This window comes from Alligator sinensis, unplaced genomic scaffold (assembly GCF_000455745.1).
Source record: "Alligator sinensis unplaced genomic scaffold, ASM45574v1 scaffold1208_1, whole genome shotgun sequence".
Taxonomy (NCBI): Eukaryota; Metazoa; Chordata; order Crocodylia; family Alligatoridae; genus Alligator; species Alligator sinensis.
In genome coordinates, this window is record NW_005842782.1 from 539,117 (window position 1) to 557,979 (window position 18,863).

Sequence of the window (18,863 nt, forward strand, 5' to 3'; positions counted from 1 at the left end):
CCACCCCCCTCCCTTTCCACCACACCAGACTTACCAGCTGGAGGCAGCTGTATCAGAAATCAGATCAGTATAGGCTGATATGCCTCCTTAAATATTGGCTATTGGTATTGGCCCCAAAAATCTCTATCGGTGCACCCCTATTTCCCATAATTCCACCCTATGTCCTCTCCTGGGAGAAGAACTATTTGAGCAGTTCCGCAGTTTAATCAATTATGGGATGCATCCTGTGTTCCAGTGGAAATGCCCGTAGGGCAGTGGTCTCCAGCCTTTTTGGATAGGAGATCACTTTTTGAATTAAAAAGCAACCCAAGATCTACTGTGCCCCATCACCACCCCAGTCCCTTCCCCTGCAGGTCAAGTCTGTGGGGAGGGAAGTGGGGGGCAGATCGAGTCAGAGATAAAATTATTTGGGGACGCGCCCCCCACCCAGCTGGTAAGTTAGTGGGGAAAGGGGAAGAGGGAGGGGAAAGGGCTCTGGGGGTGAGGTGGGGCAGATCGAGGCCCCAGTGGTGAGGGAGGGAATGGGGCACAGGCAGGAGCAGGGGCTGGGGCCCTGGCCAGGCCAGGTGGTGTGACAAGCGGAGGCCCAGAGGGCACATTTCCCCCCCTTCCCCCCCCCAGGCCGCCGCTTGTCCCATGTTCCCTCCAGGCCCTGCTTCTGCCTTTGTCCCTCTCCCTCCTTCACCACTGGGGCATCGATCTGCCCCGCCCCCCTCCCTCTCACAGCTGAGAGTGTGGAAGTGGGGATTGGGGCAGGGTGCAGGACGGAGCAGCTTGTCCAGGGGTGGGGGGGCACACAGCCGGGGGGGGGCATGTGCCCCCGGATTTGCAGGCGGGGGGGGGGGGGGGGGGGGGGGGGCGGCGGGCGCGGCCCCGTCTCTCACCATGGGGGACTCGATCTAGCTCCCACCCCTTCCCTCCCGCACGGACTGACCTGCTGGGCTGGGGGGAGGAGGGTGCATGCGCACACATGCTCAGCCCCTCTCCCCAGCCTCAGATTGACCTGAAGAGGCTCTGGGATCGACAGGTTGGTGACCACTGACCTAGGGCAATAGGACCAGCGAGGACTGGGTAACTCATGTAGGATTACATCTTATGGCTGCTCATACCCAGGCTGTGCTTGAGGGCTCAGACCTGAGAGCTGATCACTTAAGTTATTTTGTAGTGCACTTTGTTGATATTCCCTGTGAACCTAGAGTTGCAGACAACAGCCACACTAGGCTCCCTAGACCATGGTCAGGGCACAGAGCACTCAACTCTGTATCCTGTTTAAGTCCTAAAAGGGGCCTGAGTGTGCATGTTTCGGGGTTGGGAGAGGCCAGGGTTAGGGGAACAGGGATGGCAAGGAGTCAGGGAGAGGAGTTCCTCATCTATTCTTGGTCTGTGCTTCTCCCAGGTGAACAACTTTGTCATCTTTGAGGGCTTCTTCGCCAACCAGCACGGTGAGTCAGACATGCCACAGGTCCCTTCTGCCTGGCCCTGTACCTAGTCTGAATACTTGTGCCCACAAAAATAGGATGGCTTCCCCCAGTGCTGTCTGTAGCTTTGGATTCTCCCTGCCTGAGTTAGGGCCTTCCCAAGAACTGCTGAATCGACACAGGCTTCAGAGTCTCCAGTTGCTTCAGTCAGGCCCCAACGGGCAAGGGAACATCCATGGGAGTGTTGAAAATATCACACATTCTCACCTTCTGTCTGCTGGATTGGTTTTTCCATACAGAGGTTGGAGACTGAAGCCCCATGGAGGTGGGATGGTGTTTTTCTAGTAAGTAACCCATAACAGGAAAGGAGAAAACAGAATCTCTTCCTATCTAGCTGGCTCTTTAAGGCCTGAGCATCCTAAGAGGTATAGCCTTCTTTTTTCTGCTTAGCCTTCCCCCACCTTCTCACCCAGGGAAAGAACTAGATTTTTTGGTTTCATACAGATGGTCCCGCAGCAGGAGTTTGCCCTTTCCTCTGCTTCTCCTTTCCATGGCCAATCCTCCCCCATTTCTTCTGCCAAATGCCAGGCCTGTCTTGCCTGGGGAGTTTGTGTGCTCTTAGCTTCCCCAGAGACTCCCTGCCTATAGCTCCAGTCTCGCATGCTGCTGCTCCTCCTACATCTCGGAGGCAGCACTCCAACGGCCTTGATAAAGGAAAAAGATCCTACACCCCCTTGGTGTGCTCTTCTCCCTTTTCACCAGCATTTTCTGAGCCTTTCTGCACAAACTACTCTCCTGTCGCATGGTGAACCCCAGAGCTCTGACGGATCATGTCTAGAGGATAATTTTACCTCCTTCTACCAGTTTTGCACCTAGCCTAGTTGCTACTGTCTCATATCCTTAGAGGCATTCATGAGGCATTGTTTCCTACCTCTTGGTTTTATCCTTGTGGAGAATAAAAAGTGAGGATCTTATGTAAAGAGCTTCTGACCCTCTTCTGTGATTGCTGCTACTTCTGGGGTGAAGCATAGCAGCAAGTTAAGATTCATGCAGCAGTACTGCAGGGAATTCACGGCCCACTTTAAAATACAGCAGCATCTGGACTACATCAATTAACTGGCATCTATACAGCATTGCCATAAACTTGCCTGCACTCCTTGGCCTTTGCAGGGCTGGATATGAACCTGGCAGTAGCATGGGAGTTAACGAAACCATTGCTTACCCCTCTGCCTCTGACATGTCGTCAGCAGAGCTTCATAGCTGGGAATTCTCTACCCTATCTAAGAGTCTTGCAGGCCAGGTGAAGCACTCTGTTTGGCCTTTGACACTTTTGCATAGGAGGATTGCTTGCACAGTGCTGCAGCCATCTTTGGAATGGAAATTCCTAGTTGATTACCCACCCAGCAGGAGGATAGGGTCAGACATGGGGATGCAGAGCTGTGCAGGTACGTGAGAAAGGAAGAACAGGAAAATGGATGAGGAAGATTGAGAGGGATCATCTGATCAGGAGGTTCTGATGAATGGAAATAGTTCTGTGTAAAGAGCACTACTCCCTCATGCTACAGAGGGTGAACAATTGATTCCCAGTGGGAGCCCCTCCCAGGCCTCTCCCTTCTTACTGCCTTCCTTCCAAGACGGTTCCCTTGCTGGGTAATGGCAACCTCTGCTCCCTACAGAATAGCACCCCCTGGTGCCATGTAGGGACATTGATTTCTGCACTGCCTTTCTATTCCATCATTTAGTACAGTGGTTCTCAGCCCAGGTGTGTGCAGTTGCTATTGTGGCTAGGAGGAGCTGCCCCACTCTCTCCTCTTGTGGAGGCAGATTGGGAAACAGTTGCAACTGGAGCCTGCACTTCTCCTGTAGTCCTTTCTGGTCTGACCCCACACACTTCCAGAAACTAGAGCAGGTGGAACTGTCCCATGTCCCTCTAGGGAGGAGCTGACTGGAAATGGCTATGGCAAGAGCATGCACTCCAGCTGCAGCCCTTTGCATTGCCCAGCCAGAGGGATCAGGCTGGGCTGCAGCAGCCTTTCCATTGCCTACCTGGAAGGGCCAAGTGCCAGGATACCCAGGGCAGGTATGACCACCTTACTTCCTCCCTCCACCCCACCCACACATTCCCCATGGCACAAAACTCATTAGTTACACCTCTACTCCTACCCGCTTTAGGTTTTCCTATATCCCGAATATGAGCAGGAGCAGGTGGCAGCATCCTGGGTAAGGACCACTATTGTGTTGTCCAAGATAAGCTCAGGCATTACAACAGTGGTTCTCAACTGGGGGTGCTGCCAAATACAGAAACACTTTGGAGGGGTGCCTGGTTCTTAAAAAGTTGAGAACCACTGATTTGAGTAAGTGCCATTCTCAGAATGCTGCCTGTTTCCAATCTGACAAGTAGAGTGGAGCTTGTTCCACTCCCAATCCTGAGGTGGAACCACCACATTACAGCCCGCCGGCCCAAATTCACCCTCTAGGGTAAAGCATCCCCACTGGCCTGTTCTGAAATGCATCCTGGAATGCATGAGTGAATAGGATCACTCGTATCAATCTGTCACACTTTGCAGGGTCAAGACTAGGTTTCCCATGTCAAAGATCTGCAGAGAGAGATTTGTTCTGTGTGCCTCTTTCCTCGTGACTTTATTCAAGTCACAACTGTTTCCCCCCTCCTTTTTTAAAGTAAGAAAATCCCATCAGAAACAGAGACCTCTTTGTGTCCTTGTCAGCCATGCCTAGGGAGATCAAAACAGCTGTCCTCCTGGCTGTACATTTCCCATCAGTCACAATCCCAGGCCAGGATTTTGAGCAGCTTCTCCTTCCCAGTGTCTCTGTCCAACTCAAAAGATGGCCAGCTCTGCTTTCAGAAGGACTGTTCACCCACTGCACCAGTCAAAGCCAGTGGGAGCTCTCAGTGCTCGGTGCTTCTGTACATATATTGATCCTTTCAAAGAGCAGATAAAAGACTGGCTTCACCTCAGGACCTTCATGGGAAACAGAAGACTCTGTAGACTTCTGTGGCTGGACAAATTCTGACTAACAAGAAGCTTTCCATCTTTAATAGAGACCCTTGCCCAGGACTATGGGCATAATGGATTCTTCTTTGAAAGTCTTTAAATAAATCTGGGAGGCTTCACTAGAGTTAGGGCCCTTCTTTCTTTTTTATCCCAATTGCAGCAAGGTGCATGGGACCCCTGGAACCAGAGTGATCTGGATGGTGCTGGGAGAAGGACTAGGAGCCACATTCATGTGCTGGCATGTTAAGGAAGCACCATGCCAAGTCATCCTCAGCAGAGCTAATCAGCGCACTGGCAGCAACAGGGGTGGGGGTTAGAAACAGATGTCGCCATTCATCACCTTTGTGCCACCATGAAAATAGCAAATAAGCATCCGTACCTTTTGTTGTGACACAGTGTGGCCACAACGAAAGGTAGCAATAAATTGTGCCACTTTATTGTGGTGGACCTTTTCTCTATTTTCTTTATGATAGGAAAGCACAGGCAGCCCAGAGCTGCCTGCACTCTCCCGCCCTAGGCAGGCAGTCCTTGGGCTTGAAAGTCCAAGTCCTCCTCTCCCTGGGAATTCCTGTGTGGGATCAGACCCCTCAAGCCGTGGGAGCACCTGCCCAGCTTTTCTTGCTTTCAGAGATGCATCTTGGAGATCCTGGGGACATGCTTCTGGAAGCAAGGAAATCTGGGATATTTTGGTGCAGTCCTGGGGCTGGAGTCACTAATTAGCTGATTGGCAGCACCAGCCCTGAGAATGTATTGGAGTGTTGAACTTGTTGTGAGGTTGCCCTGGGGCTCAGACTACCAATCAGCCGACTGGTGGCCCTAGACTCAGGACTGCATACCATGCTGCAGTATCCTAGCTTTCACACTTTGAGACGTGCTCCCAGGATCTCTGGGGTGGGACTCTGGAAGTGGAGAAAGTCGGGATTCTCTGCTTGCAGAGATACACCCTTGGCAATCTCTGGGAACCCTGGAGATCGCTGGGGGCATATGTCTGCAAGCAGAGGAACATGTCTACTGTTGTCCCTCAAGATGGACAAGCACCCCAAAGAGCAGTGGTCTCAACTTGTAGCAAGGGAAGGTTAGGTTCGATATAAAGAAAATATTTCTGGAGCAGGCTACCCGAGGAGGTTATAGACTCTCCATCCTTGGAGGTTTTTAAGGCCCGGCTAGACAAAGCTTTGCCTGGGATGATCTAGTTGGGGCTGGTCTTGTTTTGAGCAAGGGGTTGAACTAGATAAATGAGAGTAGGAAGGGACCTCAGGAGGTTTCTATGATGAGATGAATGGGTGGAACAAAGCACAATGTGTGTTTTGCCCAATCAAGCGGATTAGCTGTGCTGGGACATCCCAGCACAGATGACTCGTTTCACTTGGTGATTTCTATTTCTAGCCTAAGACAGCCCTGCTGTGTCCCCATCAGTAGCTAGTGCATGTGAAGCAAGTTGGTGGCCACCTGTTCCCATCGGGCACTGTCTGGGGGTTCTGCCTGCAGCTCCTTTCTGGTGCACGTGGGCCAGGTCCTCATCCTGTTTAGCTCCTCAGTGCTATGCCCAGGCTGGTTACAGCAGCCCAGCCTCACCCTTTCCAGTCTCTGTATTTTTCAGACTGACCCTTCTTGCTCTCTCTGTCCAGCTCCGGTGAGGAAATTGCTTCCAAAACGTCCCGAGGAGGAGATCAAGCCCTACTCCCTAACAGACCGAGAGTGTAAGAGGCCCCTTGCTAATGCATGCATCAGCCTGGGGTGGGGAGCATAAGATAAGGCATGAGGGGTATGGGGCACCAGCTCTGAGCCAGCCCTATACTGGCTAACTCAGCTGGGTAAGGGGAGGAGATATAGGGCCTTCCCTTTCTAGAGGGATGTGACCCTAGTGTGGGTGACTGTTTGGCTTTGTGGAGTGCCTGCTCTCATCCAGTTGGAGATCAGGAGGATGGGCTGGCTGAGGGAGTGAGAATGAGCTGCACTGGCTCCAACTGAGTCTCAGGCTGAGGGAAACAAATCTGCACTGCAGGAAGGGTCCATTTCCCCCCACTTCTCCCACAGTTGCAGATGGCCTAGTGCAACACCTGCCCCCCCCCACACACACACACACACACACACACACACACACACACACACACACACACACACACACACACACACACACACACGCTGGGGGTAAGCCTGACTCTGCTGTAATGAACATCACAGATGGGGAGTCTCTTATAGCTTCTGAACACTGCCAAACCCTGTGGTTCTCCCAGGCCACAGATAGCTTGATTCAGCCTGCACTGCCCAGTGCTGTTCCCACAGGGGCTCCAGGACTCAGCAAAAGGACAGTATATCTAGTTCTCAAACATGATTTGCCTTGAGTGGGAAATCCTAGAATAAACCCCTCTTCCCTACATATCTCCATCTGCTCCCTTGGGGCTCTGTACTGCCTCTCCTTAGCCTGTCCCTACCCAGTGCAAACCTTTGAGAGCCACTTGTAGCTCCCAAGTGAACAGTCCCATGACACCCACCAGTTGGCCTCTAGTCTCGCTGCCCTATCAAAGCACACATCAAGCTCTGTTTTAGGAGAACTAATCAGATCCCTTCAATACCAGAAGGGGTTCTTCCCGCTTCTGAAAGGTCCAAGCAGGAGAGAAGATTTTTCTGCCTCTGTACTTGTATCTCATCCCAATGGCATTCAAGCACGTCATAGTCTCTGCTGTAGTCGTTTCTATCCTTTCCCTGTGAGGCAAGACATGGCTGTCATCACCGATACCCAGATGGGGAGATGGAAGCACAGAGACTATGGGCATGATCCTAGTCCACTTGATCATTGACTTAGTAGACTTAGGCACCTGAATGCAATCCTGTTCCACGCTGCCAGTCCCTTCCAAAATGCAAATGGTTTCTTATAAAACGAACTATCCTCTTAGCTTGGGGACTGTCATGAAAAGTGATGAGAAGGCAGAGGCTTTGCTTTAATGACTTTTCATGGAACAAGGTGGAAGAGAATAGCACTTAGGTGTCCAGTAGGTGGAAGAAGATCTGGCCCGAAGTGACTTGACCAGTGTCACCAGGAGTTGGGAGCAGATCTTAACCACTGAGTCGCTTTTCTTCCCTAGACAAGAAGCAGAAGGTAAATGCTGTCTGGGCATTGCATCCAGCTCTTCTGTAGCTGTGGGAGGACTCAGAGCTCTGTGGTTCTACAAAACCTCCCCCTCTGTACACCTCACTCAACCCTGCCAGTCCCCAGCTGTGACCTCACCCCATCCATCTAGAGATGTAGGATGGAGATGTCAGTAGGGGCTGGGCTACATAGTGGGTGGGTGGGGTTTGATTTTCAGTATGTCATTTTAGTCCTAAAGGAGGAAGTGGAACCGCCATGGCCCTTCAACCAGTCTCACGCGCTGACCCGCTCCAGCAGCCTGGGCAATTCCCCGGTGCGGGGTTGCCTCAAGCCCTTCCTCAACGAACAGGAGCTGTTAAGGAACTTGCGCCTCTGTCCCCCTCATGCAGGTGCCCATCACCTGCTCAACGGTGAGCCAGGTGGCCCAGCTGCACAGAGACGGAGGACCAGGTGAGGGGGAGGGTTGGGGCAAGAGGCCTTGTGGGTGGGCAAAGGCAGGATGGCTATGTAGGAAGTGTGATAGACCCAGCTGGTTTCAGGCTTGCAGCCTGGGCACCTTCAGTCAGAGTGTCTGGCTGAGTTGGCAAGCAGTGATTGGGTTAATGACAGTTTAGGGATCTGCGTGATGTTGACTTCTGGCAGGCTGAGAATGAGGCCGCTGGGTAGTGTGTGATCCTGATACCACTAAGGAATCTGGACCACTTGGGGATCCAGGCTGTTGGTTGACTTCCAATTCTGGGAAGCTCAGATGTGGGTTGCAGGTTGTCCTGAGATTCAGCCCTAGGCTGTGGCCTACATCTTGGAGATCTGGGGTCTAGGAGACAGCATTGTGATATCTACTGATCTTTGATCCTAGTGGCCTGAATGGCTGAGACAGGAGAGCATTAGGGGCAGGGAAGCTGGGAGGAACATCACCAGTTTTCCCTCCCTCTGGTTACTGTGCCATTAATGGCATTAATCCAGAGCTGCTCAGCTCCCCTTCTTCCCCCAACCCCCCACCGCCCCAGACCTGGGGCTCACACAAGAAGGTTAAGGGTGGTCCCTGTTTCAACGGGACCCTCCAGGCCAGGCATAGCAGTGACTTAAATGTCAGCGAGTTGACTGGCACCATAGCAGTGCCCAGCAAGCTTGGGTAGGGCATGGCTCGCACATGTACTGGCATCAGGCACTCATCTTGCATGTGCACCCAAATGCTTCACAGAGGGTAGTTGCATGTCCATGCCACATCTGGGCATGCTGCATTTGTTTCATGCGTGTCTAAGCCCTGTGTGTTATACTGTAGTTTGCATGTTTGTTCCAGTAGCAAATCTCTATGGGTCACCTCTGCTTGGTAAGATGGGGTGGAGGGGTACTAGTCCCTGTCACTTCCCCTACTGTAACACGTCCAGGCTGAGTGCTGGCCTAGTACCGGCTGCATTTGTCTTCCATGCTCTTGTCACATCCCAGGTCAGTATAGGTCGCACTGTTTCTGTGCATTCGAGCCGAGTCCCAGACATGTTGATCTAAAGCTGCCTTTCGCATGTGCCCCCTGAATTCCGGAACCATGTGAGGACATCTCATTTTTGTGCACACATTTGCAAATGGCAACCCTTGGCATGCTGAGGTGTCAGGTCCATGTGAGCGGCATGAGTGGATCCGTGCAAGCTGTGTTGCATGCCCAGGCGTCGGATCTGTGCAAGGCGCACTGTTTTTTGCAAGCATGCAGTTTGCATGCTCCAATGCCAGCCCTGTTCAAGTCTGCATGGTCCTGCCATGTGCCGTGACCCTCGCTTGGCTCATCAAACCTGGACCAGGGTGAGTCATACTTCCTTTTTGCACCAAGTGCTTTCTCTCAGTTGGCACTGTTGGTTGGCACCTCAGAGGATCCATACTGTAAGACCCTACCCCTATGTATAGTCTTTGGACCACTGCCTTGTTCTCGTTTTAACTACACATTGTGTATCACCATTGACCCAGCTCTGTGCCTCAGAGGGCTGCAGGTAGACAGGGGCAGTGCTGTCCCTCATTACAGGCCTGGCAGGTGCCCAGTTGCTCCAGCACTGGTCAGGACAAGCATCAGAATGGAACAGGTCCTTGCATAGCTGGCACTTGCCACGGCCTGGCTGAGAACTAATCTGTCTTCTCTCTTTCTTTCTCTCTGTCCCTCCTTCCCCTCCCAGCTCCCTCACCCGCTCGGATAACACCAGCCATTGATGTCTCTGCTGTGTGGCCCTCGCCCCATCCTGGGCATCTGCGTGTGTCTTGATCCCTTTGACAATGCAAAGGGGCTTTCAGTCCCTGCATCCCTTTCCCCTTTTTATATGCTCCATGGGGAGGGCCAATAGGGATGTGTGATTATTTATAGCAGAGTGGGTGGAGTGATTTCTTCCCCCCCCCCCCCCCCCCTTTTCTGGTCACCTTAGATTAGTAGCTCTCTCCCTTCCTCCTGCCATTTTTATATGCATATGTTGTACTTTAGTCCTAAAGCTGTTGACTGTTTACAATAAGCAGTGTGTTACCAAGCCTGGGTCCCTTACTGGATCTCCAGTTGGGATCCACTGCCCTGTGCCAGATAAGTTTCCCCCCCTCCCCATATTTCCAAGTGAGCAAATAGGGTTGGGTTTTTTTCTTCTCCAAAAAAGGATCTGTTACTACTTGCCAATCACTGACTCCAAAATATAGCCGCCTTAACACGTCTCAGGATCTAACTAGGATCCACTGTAGATTGCCAGTGGCCATGGGAAGGTGATCCCTTTGTTTGCTGTGGTTGTCACTGGTTCTAAAAAGAATCCATTTGCAGATCACTAATAGCTGATGCTGAATGAAGTCTGGTGGATCTGAAAGGCATTCGCTGATCACTGACACAAGAATGGGGTTTGCTTGCTGTTTTTCTCAGCAGGTGAATCTAAAAGATTGCCAAAGGCCAACCTAATAATTCAGTGTAATTCCCCCTATCTGTCATAGTTGGTGGATCTAAATGAGATCCATTTTTTTATCAACTCCAGTACAAGGTTTCACTTTTGTTTACATGCTTGCTGGATCTAACAGGGACTTGCAGCAGATCAGCATATACTGCGTACAGAACCTGCTCCCCTTTAGTTCTTAGTTGGTGGATTTGAAAAAGGACTGTTAGGACACTGGTTCCTGTAATAGTAATACAGCGCCATGTGACTTGCACTTGGTGGATTTTTGAAGGATCCACTGTTGATTCTCAACAGAAGACCCCAAAATAGTGTTGGTATATGCCTTGGTTAATGGATTTAAGAGGAATCTCTTGGCAATTGCTGACTAGGATTCTCTGGGATTTCCAAGTGAGCAGATCTAAAAAAAGATCCAGTATAGAGTCCTAGCATCTAACACAAGCACAAGAGCCACTTGCATGTTCTGTTTGCTGGATCAAAATGGGACCTATTTCAAGCTGCCAACAACTGAAACAAAAACCATATTGCACCTTCCCAGTGGGTCCACTGCTGACTTAATGCCACTGTGATGAACCTGAGCAATGTCCGAGACAAAGGACCTCGCCAAAAGCTGAGGGGATCCATTAAAAGTTGCCTGAAGAGCTTTCCCCAGAGGGGGATCTGTTACCTGTTGCCAATGGCTAAATCTCAAACAGCCCATCTTGAACTTCTTGATTTGCTGGATTCCCACATAGATCTGTTGTAGATTCCACTGCTAAAGATGCTGTCTCTGACTTGCCAATGGCTCTGTCCCTAAGAGAGGTCTTTCATAAGATGATGGATGGCCGGATGCCCTGAGAAGGGATCTGCTGTGGAAATGATGGATCAATGACAAGGGATCGACTGAAGATCCAGCTAGTAGCCAGCTGCACCAGAGGGCATCCACTGCCCACAACTTCCCAATCAGTGTTGTTCCAGTTTCTCTGGGAAGATTGCAGCTGACCATGGGTGCATGGTGACAAGGAGCTCATCAGGGAACAGTCCAGGCCTGGTCATCTTGGAGGCAGCACTCCTAGTTCCTGTTTGTAGCTCTTGGAGGCAAATGGGGTCTGAACAGGGGTTAAAACATGGTTAGAAGAGGGGGCTCGATGGCAAGACACCTGGGTTCTCCCCAGCTCTGGATTACAAATGTGGTCTACGGGTTAGTATGGGAGGTCCCTGGCTGTCTTCCCTGAACCATGTTAGAAACTTGGGCAAGTCTCTTTCTCATCTGGAAATAAGGATAAAATACTTCCCACAACCCAGGGCAGAGGACATTAGGCTTACCAGAAGCACCAGAGAAGCAGAGGAAGGCTAAGTATCAATACTGAAAACCTTTATTCTAAGTCCGTCCTGGCCTGAATCTCTTGCATTCACTTATGTGGTAGTAGGATCTACAGGTCACAAGATCAGTACCCATACTGCCACTGCATGGTGCTGCATAGACATTGTGGGAGAGATGGTCCCTACCCCCAGAAACCTTGCAGTCAAGTATAGACAAGAAAGGCCTGTCGCTCCCATTTTGCAGATGGACAAAATGAGGTATGGACAAACAGTGATTTGCCCAGGGTTCCCCAGAAAGAGTTTTTCAGAGCTGGGAGCTGACCACAAATTTCCTGCCCCTAAACCTCATGGCTTAACCCAAGGCCTGTTCTTCCAACCTGTGCAATGTCTGTTGGATTGCTAGTTCCTGCCTTGGTTGATTCCTAGCCTCCCCACCCCTCTCCCAACCAAAGCCATCCAGGGCTCTGAGCTGCCTTTGGTCCTTAGCATTTGATGCAGAAACACAAGTTTTTGTTTACATTTCAATAAAGTTTGGATTTTTTTAAAATTCAAAACCTTCAACCAGTGCATTGCTTCTTTTACTCTTCCAAAGGGGTGGCTGATTGTGGCCACATTGCTATGATGATTCTGTCTCCTAACGGGTGCAGGGAGGGCAAAGAGGTCTAGTGGGCAGCTGGATACTGGGATTCCTCAGTTTTTTGAGGATTGGGGATGTGATGTGGATTGGGAGCTAGGACTCCTGGTTTCAGTTCACAGCTCTGGGGAGGAATGTGGTTTAACTGGTTAGCACAATGGGGCTGAGAACTGGAGATTGTGGGTTCTCTCCCCACAGATGAGGCGGGGGAGTGGAGCCAAGTGGGTTTGAGTAGGGAGGCTAGAAAACAGGACTCTTGGCTTCTTTTCCAGCTACTGTGGAGAAGATGTCTGGGTTTCCGTCTCTGGTTCAATCATTCCCTCTGTTGTGAGGTAGGAGCCTTTTGGTTCAGTGTGATGTTGAGCCCCTTGGGTTCTGGGCATATGTCAGGATTTCTGGGCTGTGTGTTGCAGGGATGGGATCTTGTAGAATACAGCAGGGTTGGGGTGCTGGGAGTCAGGGCTTCTGTTTACAGCCCTGGGAAGAGAGCATGGTATGAGGGATTAGAGCAGAGGGTTGTCAGCCAAGTTGCCAATGAGTCCTCAAGAGTTTAATGGGAATGGAACTTGAATTTCAAGAGTCCCACAGGCTGTGGATCCATAAAGGTGTATGTGTTCAGTTCATTCGAGGGATCATGCTTGCCGTGTAGTCATCAATGGCTCAATGTCTAGTTGGAAGGAGGTATAAAGCAGGATGCCCCAGGGTCTGGTATCGTTTAGCACCTTCATTTATGATTTGGATGATGGGATTGTGTACACTCTTAGCAAATGTGTGGAGTTGCAGACACTCTGGAGAGTAAGGCTTGGATCCAGACTGACCTGGTGAGGCCTCATCTGGAGTACTGTGTCCAAGTTTGGGCCCAGCACTTCAAGAAGTGTGGACAGATTGAGAAAAGTCCAATGTGGAGTGACAATAATGATTAGAAGCCTGAGGAAAGGCTGAAAGAGCTAGGATTTTATAGTCTGGAGAAAAGAAGACTGAAATGGGATTTAGTAATAGTTGTTAAATACCCAAAGGCCAATCACAGAAAGAATGGAGGAGGGCTTTTCTTTCTGCCTGTACGGCACAGGACTAGAGGCAGTGGCCGTAAGATGCAGCCGGTTGGAAATGAGGAAGAACTGCCTGACTATGACAGAGTGCTGAAGGAACTAGCAGGGGTCATTGCAGGACCTCTGGCACAGCTCTACAAGCACTCATGGTGGTCGGGCGATGTGCCGGAGGACTGGAAAAGGGCCAGTGTGGTCCCCATCTTCAAAAAAGGGAGGAAGGAGGACCCAGGAAACTATAGGCCCGTGAGTCTTACCTCGGTCCTGGGGAAGCTTTTCAAAAGAATTATTCTGGCACATGTCCAGGAAGGGCCAGCAGGGGAGGTTATGCTCAGGGGCAACCAGCATGGGTTCATTAGGGGAAGATCTTGTCAAACCAACCTGGTGGCCTTCTATGACCAGGTCACCAAGTCCTTGGATGCAGGTGTCGCAGTGGATATAGTCTTTCTGGACTTCAGGAAGGCCTTCGACACAGTGTCTCACCCCATTCTCAGTAAGAAACTAGGAGACAGTGGTGTTGATGCCTACATCTGACCTTTTCTATCTGTTACACAACAGGGGGGTTAGTTCAGGCAGTGAAGGTTCACAGTGTAAAGTCCAAAGTGCTTTGGTTCAACCTGTAGAGCAGTGGTTCTCAACATTTTCAGAGTTAAGGCAGCCCTTGGAAATTGCCAGTTCTTACCTTTCACTCCTTTCTTGACTGAAAAGCTAAGAACTGGCAATTTCCAAGGGGTGCCTCTGGGTGATCCTTCTCTTTGGGCATCCTGTTCCTAAAATGATCAAAAAGATACGTCTCTCTTAAAAGGATCTTGGAGTCATCATTGATGCCAAAATGAACATGGGCCGACAGTGTGGGGACTCGGGCAGGAAGGCCAACCGCACCTTGTCATGCATCCACAGATGCATCCCAAGCAGGTCCAAGGAGGTGATCCTTCCCCTCTATGCGAGACTGGTCAGGCCGCAGGTGGAGTACTGCGTCCAGTTCTGGGCACGGCAGTTCAGGAGGGATGTGGCCAATATGGAGAGGGTCCAGAGGAGGGCCACTCACATGATCAGGGGTCAGCAGGGCAGGCCCTACGAGGAGAGGCTACGGGACCTGAACCTGTTCAGCCTCCACAAGAGAAGGCTGAGAGGGGATCTAGTGGTAGTCTACAAACTAGTCAAGGGGGACCAGCAGGCATTGGGAGAGTCCCTGTTCCCCCGAGCAATCCCAGGAGTTACAAGAAACAATGGACACAAGCTAGCGGAGGGTAGTTTCAGGCTAGACATTAGGAAATGCTATTTCACTTTCAGGGCGGCTAGGACCTGGAACCAACTTCCGAGAGAAGTGGTGCTGGCTCCTACCCTGGGGGTCTTTAAAAGGAGGCTGGACGAACATCTGTCTGGGGTCGTTTGACCCCAGTACTCTTTCCTGCCACAGCAGGGGGTCGGACTAGATGATCTCCAGGTCCCTTCCGACCCTACCAACTATGAAACTATGGTCAGGCATTGAAACAGGCTACCAAACTGAGAAGCTGTGGACTCTCCATCCTTGAAAATTGTCAAGAGCAGGTTGGACAGACCCTTGACTGGGATAGTTTAGTTGGGGATGCTCCAGGGGGCTGGACCAGAGGACTTAACAAGGTCCCTTCTATGATCTCATGTGTATGTAAAGGGAGGAGGCAACTGCCCAAGCAGGAGGGGTGTGAATTGGGGGTGACTGCCCTGGGACCCGCACTTTGAGGGGCCCCGCAGAGCCAGGCCAAGTTTGCGTCTGGCTGCTTGCTACCCCCTTATCCCCCACACTGCCATCGTGTCTGGCCCCGCATAGACTGATTTGCTCTGGGCCCCGCACACTGCCACGGTCGTCTCTGCCTGCAGGGATGCAGTGGCAACCTGTGCAGCAGACTTTGTCACCTTATTGATTAATAAGCCAAGAGCAGCAGATCAGCAGATTGCTTGAACCCAGCCTTGGGAGCGGGGTGGGGGGTGTACAAAGAACTGGTCAGTGCCCCACCAATATCAGTTGTGCTGGAGCATGAGCTGGGATGGCCTTCCCAATACTGCCTGTGCATCAGATAAGATCCTCCCTGGACAGGGTAGTAGTGACTAAGAGGATTAGCACCTCGTTCTTGAGGACCCCAGTGGAATGTAATGTTAGCTGAAACGCAGCTAACTCTGGGGTGGGGCAGCCGTGCAATGAGGCTGTACAGCCACTTAGGACAGGAAGTGAAGGGAATCCTGAATCCAGTGGAAAGGTGCAAGGAGTTGAGGTTGGGGAATTTCAGGCAAGTGGAATGGAGTCAGTCTAGGTCGGCATTCAGGAAAGATTCAGTGTTTGTTAAGAACAGGGAGTGTGTTTCCTGTCATAACACCATGCCCCTAGCGCTATGCTGGGGTATTGGGGCTTGTGCTGGAAGAGGGGAGAGTAGCCTCCTACTGACCTCCCCACAGTACCTGCTGGTGCAACATTGAGGTGCTGAAAGAAAGGAGACCAACCTCTAGTGAGTCCCCACCTGTTTCCTGCAGCACTGCACGAGGACAGTGAGATCTACACTGCCTATGAGGAGTCGGGTCTCATCTACTTAGCCCCCTGCCCCCTTACTTTCATCTTGCCACGTTGTCTGCACTCCCTTCCCACAAGTGCCCATTCCACATCTCTCCTGCCTTGTGCCCATCCCATCCCTTGTTTTCTGCTCCCTCATCACACCTACCTCCCCCATGTCTCCCCCACCTTTCTTTCCTCCAGTGGCGGTTGCAGGGGGCAGGCTGGCCTGATAGCCCAGCGGAGTTCATACAGCCGTTATGGGAACCCCAAAGGGGCAGCCAACATCCCTGAAAGGAGAGCAAGTGAGTGTAGGGGCTGGGGTACTGCTGGGCTGCAGCTGAGGGGTCTGGGACATTGCTGCAGGAGGGGTCCTGCCCAGGGATCTACCCATCCAGCTGGAACAGGTTGTCCTGATGGCTCAGTCACTTCCATAGACTTGCCTGGAAACCCAGCCCAGAGCCCGCAGCTTCCCCTAGTATCTGCATGCTGCTGGTTGGACGTATCCTACCTCCCCTAGGGCAGCAGTGGGCGCAGCACTGACTGCCAGGGGAGTGTGCTGAGCTCCACTCTGCCACTAGGATGGCTGGGATCTGAGCAGTGGGTGTCGTGGGGGTGGGTCCTGCAAGGCTATCAATGACATAGCTGCTCGTTCCTTATTTTTCTAGTGGGCCAAGAGCCATCAAAGAGACTCCAGGATGTGGAGACCTGGTGAGATTCCCACCCCTGCCCCTCCTAAGCAGGGTACCCAGAGCTGGCGTTAAGGGGGGTGAGCGACATGGGTGACCCCCCAGGGCACCCATCAGCGATGTGCCAAACATACCTACATACACAGGACACCCCCCCCCCCCCCAAGCACCGTGGTCAGGGGAGTGCCAAACATATACGCCCATGCATGTATGAGTAAGCAACCTGCGCTCACAGCAGCGCTATCCCCCAGCCCTGCCCTGGCTGATCCCCGCCGCAGGCAGGAAGAGCAGTGCCCAGCCCAACCTGCACCCTGCCTCCGACCACTGCTCAGGAAGAGCTGAGTTGGGCACATGTGGGCAGGGTGGGCCTGCTCCAGTCCACCTACCTTGCTCCTGCCTGCAGCAGCACTACTGACAGGGTGCCAAAGTACAAGTTCACCCAGGGCGCTATTTTCCCTAAGGCCAGCTCTGTGGACACCCAATGCCACTTACCTTCCATTCTTGCTCCTTATACCCCTTGCTGTCGGAAAGCCAGCTTGCCCCCAGCCTAGCCTGTGCCTTCCACTGCTGCATGGATCCTTTCCCAATCCTTCCCCTCAGCCTGTGCTTACCACTCTGCTCCCTTTTCCCTCCTCCTCACCTTCAGAGTTGTGCTCCCAACACTGCCTACCTCTCTTAATGCCTCCCCACTCCCAAACCCTTGTCATACCCACAAAGACATTTGGGCATTGAACAATGTCTTCCTCTCTCATTTCCAGTTTGGGCAGTGCCACAATCCCCAGCCAGGACCCTTCAGACCTGCCCTCCCTGTCCAAGTCAGGCGTCCATCCACCTAATGGAGCCCTCTGTTCCAGTGAGGAGCCTCCTGTTGCCACCCAGCCAGAACCTACAGACAGAACTGAGGATCCAGGCATCCGGGCAGTTGCTGAGTCCAAGCCATCACGTCAAGGAGCTCACACAGACCGTCTCCCTCCATGGCTGGGCAGTAGGTGCCATGATGCACCTTGGGCACCATGGGGGAAGCAGCAGTCTTGGACAGTAGCAGGAGTATTTCATGATGCCCAGTGGATCCGCTACAAGCAAGAGTATCGCAACACCAGGCCCTGGTGAGGAACGAGCCGAGCCAAGCCAAGGGGCCAGGACCAAGCCCTGAGTATCGCTGCACTTTCATAGGCCCGTGGGCCCATGTTGCCTGGCATCCAGCCTCCTCCGTGACAACCTGCCAGAACCACTGGGCCTGTTCAAAGTGCGCTCTTCCACCAGCATTCCTGAATTTCCCCTGCCTCGCCTTGGCTCATTTGGGTCAGGAAGTTTGGGGGTTCATTAGACAATGCTATGGAGAAACCCCCCAAAGTGGGTATTAGACCTCTTGGTACGAGGGGACCGTAGAAGGGAGAGCAGAGCTGGGTTCTGCTATTCCACCTCCTTGGGGAGGTTGCAGCAGGACAGCTCGAGCACTTTACCTAGCTGAGGAGGGAAAAGCTGGTAGAAAACATCTGCCTACCCTGCTCTGGATAGCATCTATCGTTTACAGATGTTCACTGGGAAGCAGCTGCCCATGGAAAATTTCTGTTCTTACTTTTCACAGAAAGCAAATGCCTGGACACGGAAATCTTTTGGTTGGTGAAGTGCCACCGGGGCATCTCATGGGAACTGGTATCAGGTTCCCTGTGCTCCCATGGTTGCCTATGGGCCAAGCTCCCCGGCGCGACTGCGTCTCTCAGGGGTGGTTGTGGCATAACTGACACTTCTCTCCAGAAAGGAAGACTACAGCATGTCATGGGAGCTGTATTTTAATCAGGGACCCCCTGGTCTTTGGAAGAGAATAGGGACATGAAACACTGACCTGTAATGCTCATGATGTACCAGAGATAGGGATTGCCTTGAGGCATTAGCACCAAAGTGCATCGGGGAGTCGTCGTTTGTTCTGGGCCTGGTCTAGAGGAGAATGAGACATCCTAACTACAGACCTTTAGCTTTTCCAACTAAAAATATTCCAGGCTTTCCTCCTAAATTTTGAAACATTTTAACAAAATATTGTTAACATTGCCAAATTGTTAAAAATGTTGCCAAAAATTGTTTTTATTTTTCCTGAGGAAAAATACTCCGGTTTCTAAACAGCTTCTCTCATAGGGGGAGCCTGCAAACAATGCCAGCTTGCGTAGGGGACCTGGTGGGGCACCGGCTGGATTGCAGGAGAGAGCTCGCCCTCCAGCCAGCCATGATCCTCTCTCCACTTCCCCAC

General features: G+C 51.8%; 1 protein-coding gene across 11 annotated transcripts in view; it reads left to right on the forward strand.

Moving 5' to 3' along the window:
• The window catches only part of ATAT1 (alpha tubulin acetyltransferase 1), a 28,916-nt gene extending 10,226 nt beyond the window's left edge, over positions 1-18,690 (forward strand). Inside the window, exons 7-13 of one of the 11 annotated variants that reach the window (XR_003096492.1) lie at positions 1,397-1,442; positions 6,061-6,132; positions 7,519-7,532; positions 7,913-7,973; positions 16,134-16,234; positions 16,598-16,640; positions 17,377-17,472. Coding sequence is in view for 9 of the 11 variants with exons in the window: in XM_025217023.1 (XP_025072808.1) it covers positions 1,397-1,442; positions 6,061-6,132; positions 7,754-7,973; positions 16,134-16,234; positions 16,598-16,640; positions 17,377-17,728 (834 nt within the window). In the remaining 2 variants the exon portion in view is untranslated. Of the gene's footprint in view, positions 1-1,396; positions 1,443-6,060; positions 6,133-7,518; positions 7,533-7,753; positions 7,974-9,682; positions 9,903-16,133; positions 16,235-16,597; positions 16,641-17,376 lie in introns of those variants that run through there. The other 10 variants (XR_003096493.1, XM_025217027.1, XM_025217023.1 and 7 more) reach the window with 10 other exon arrangements.
• The last annotated feature ends 173 nt before the right edge of the window (positions 18,691-18,863 follow it).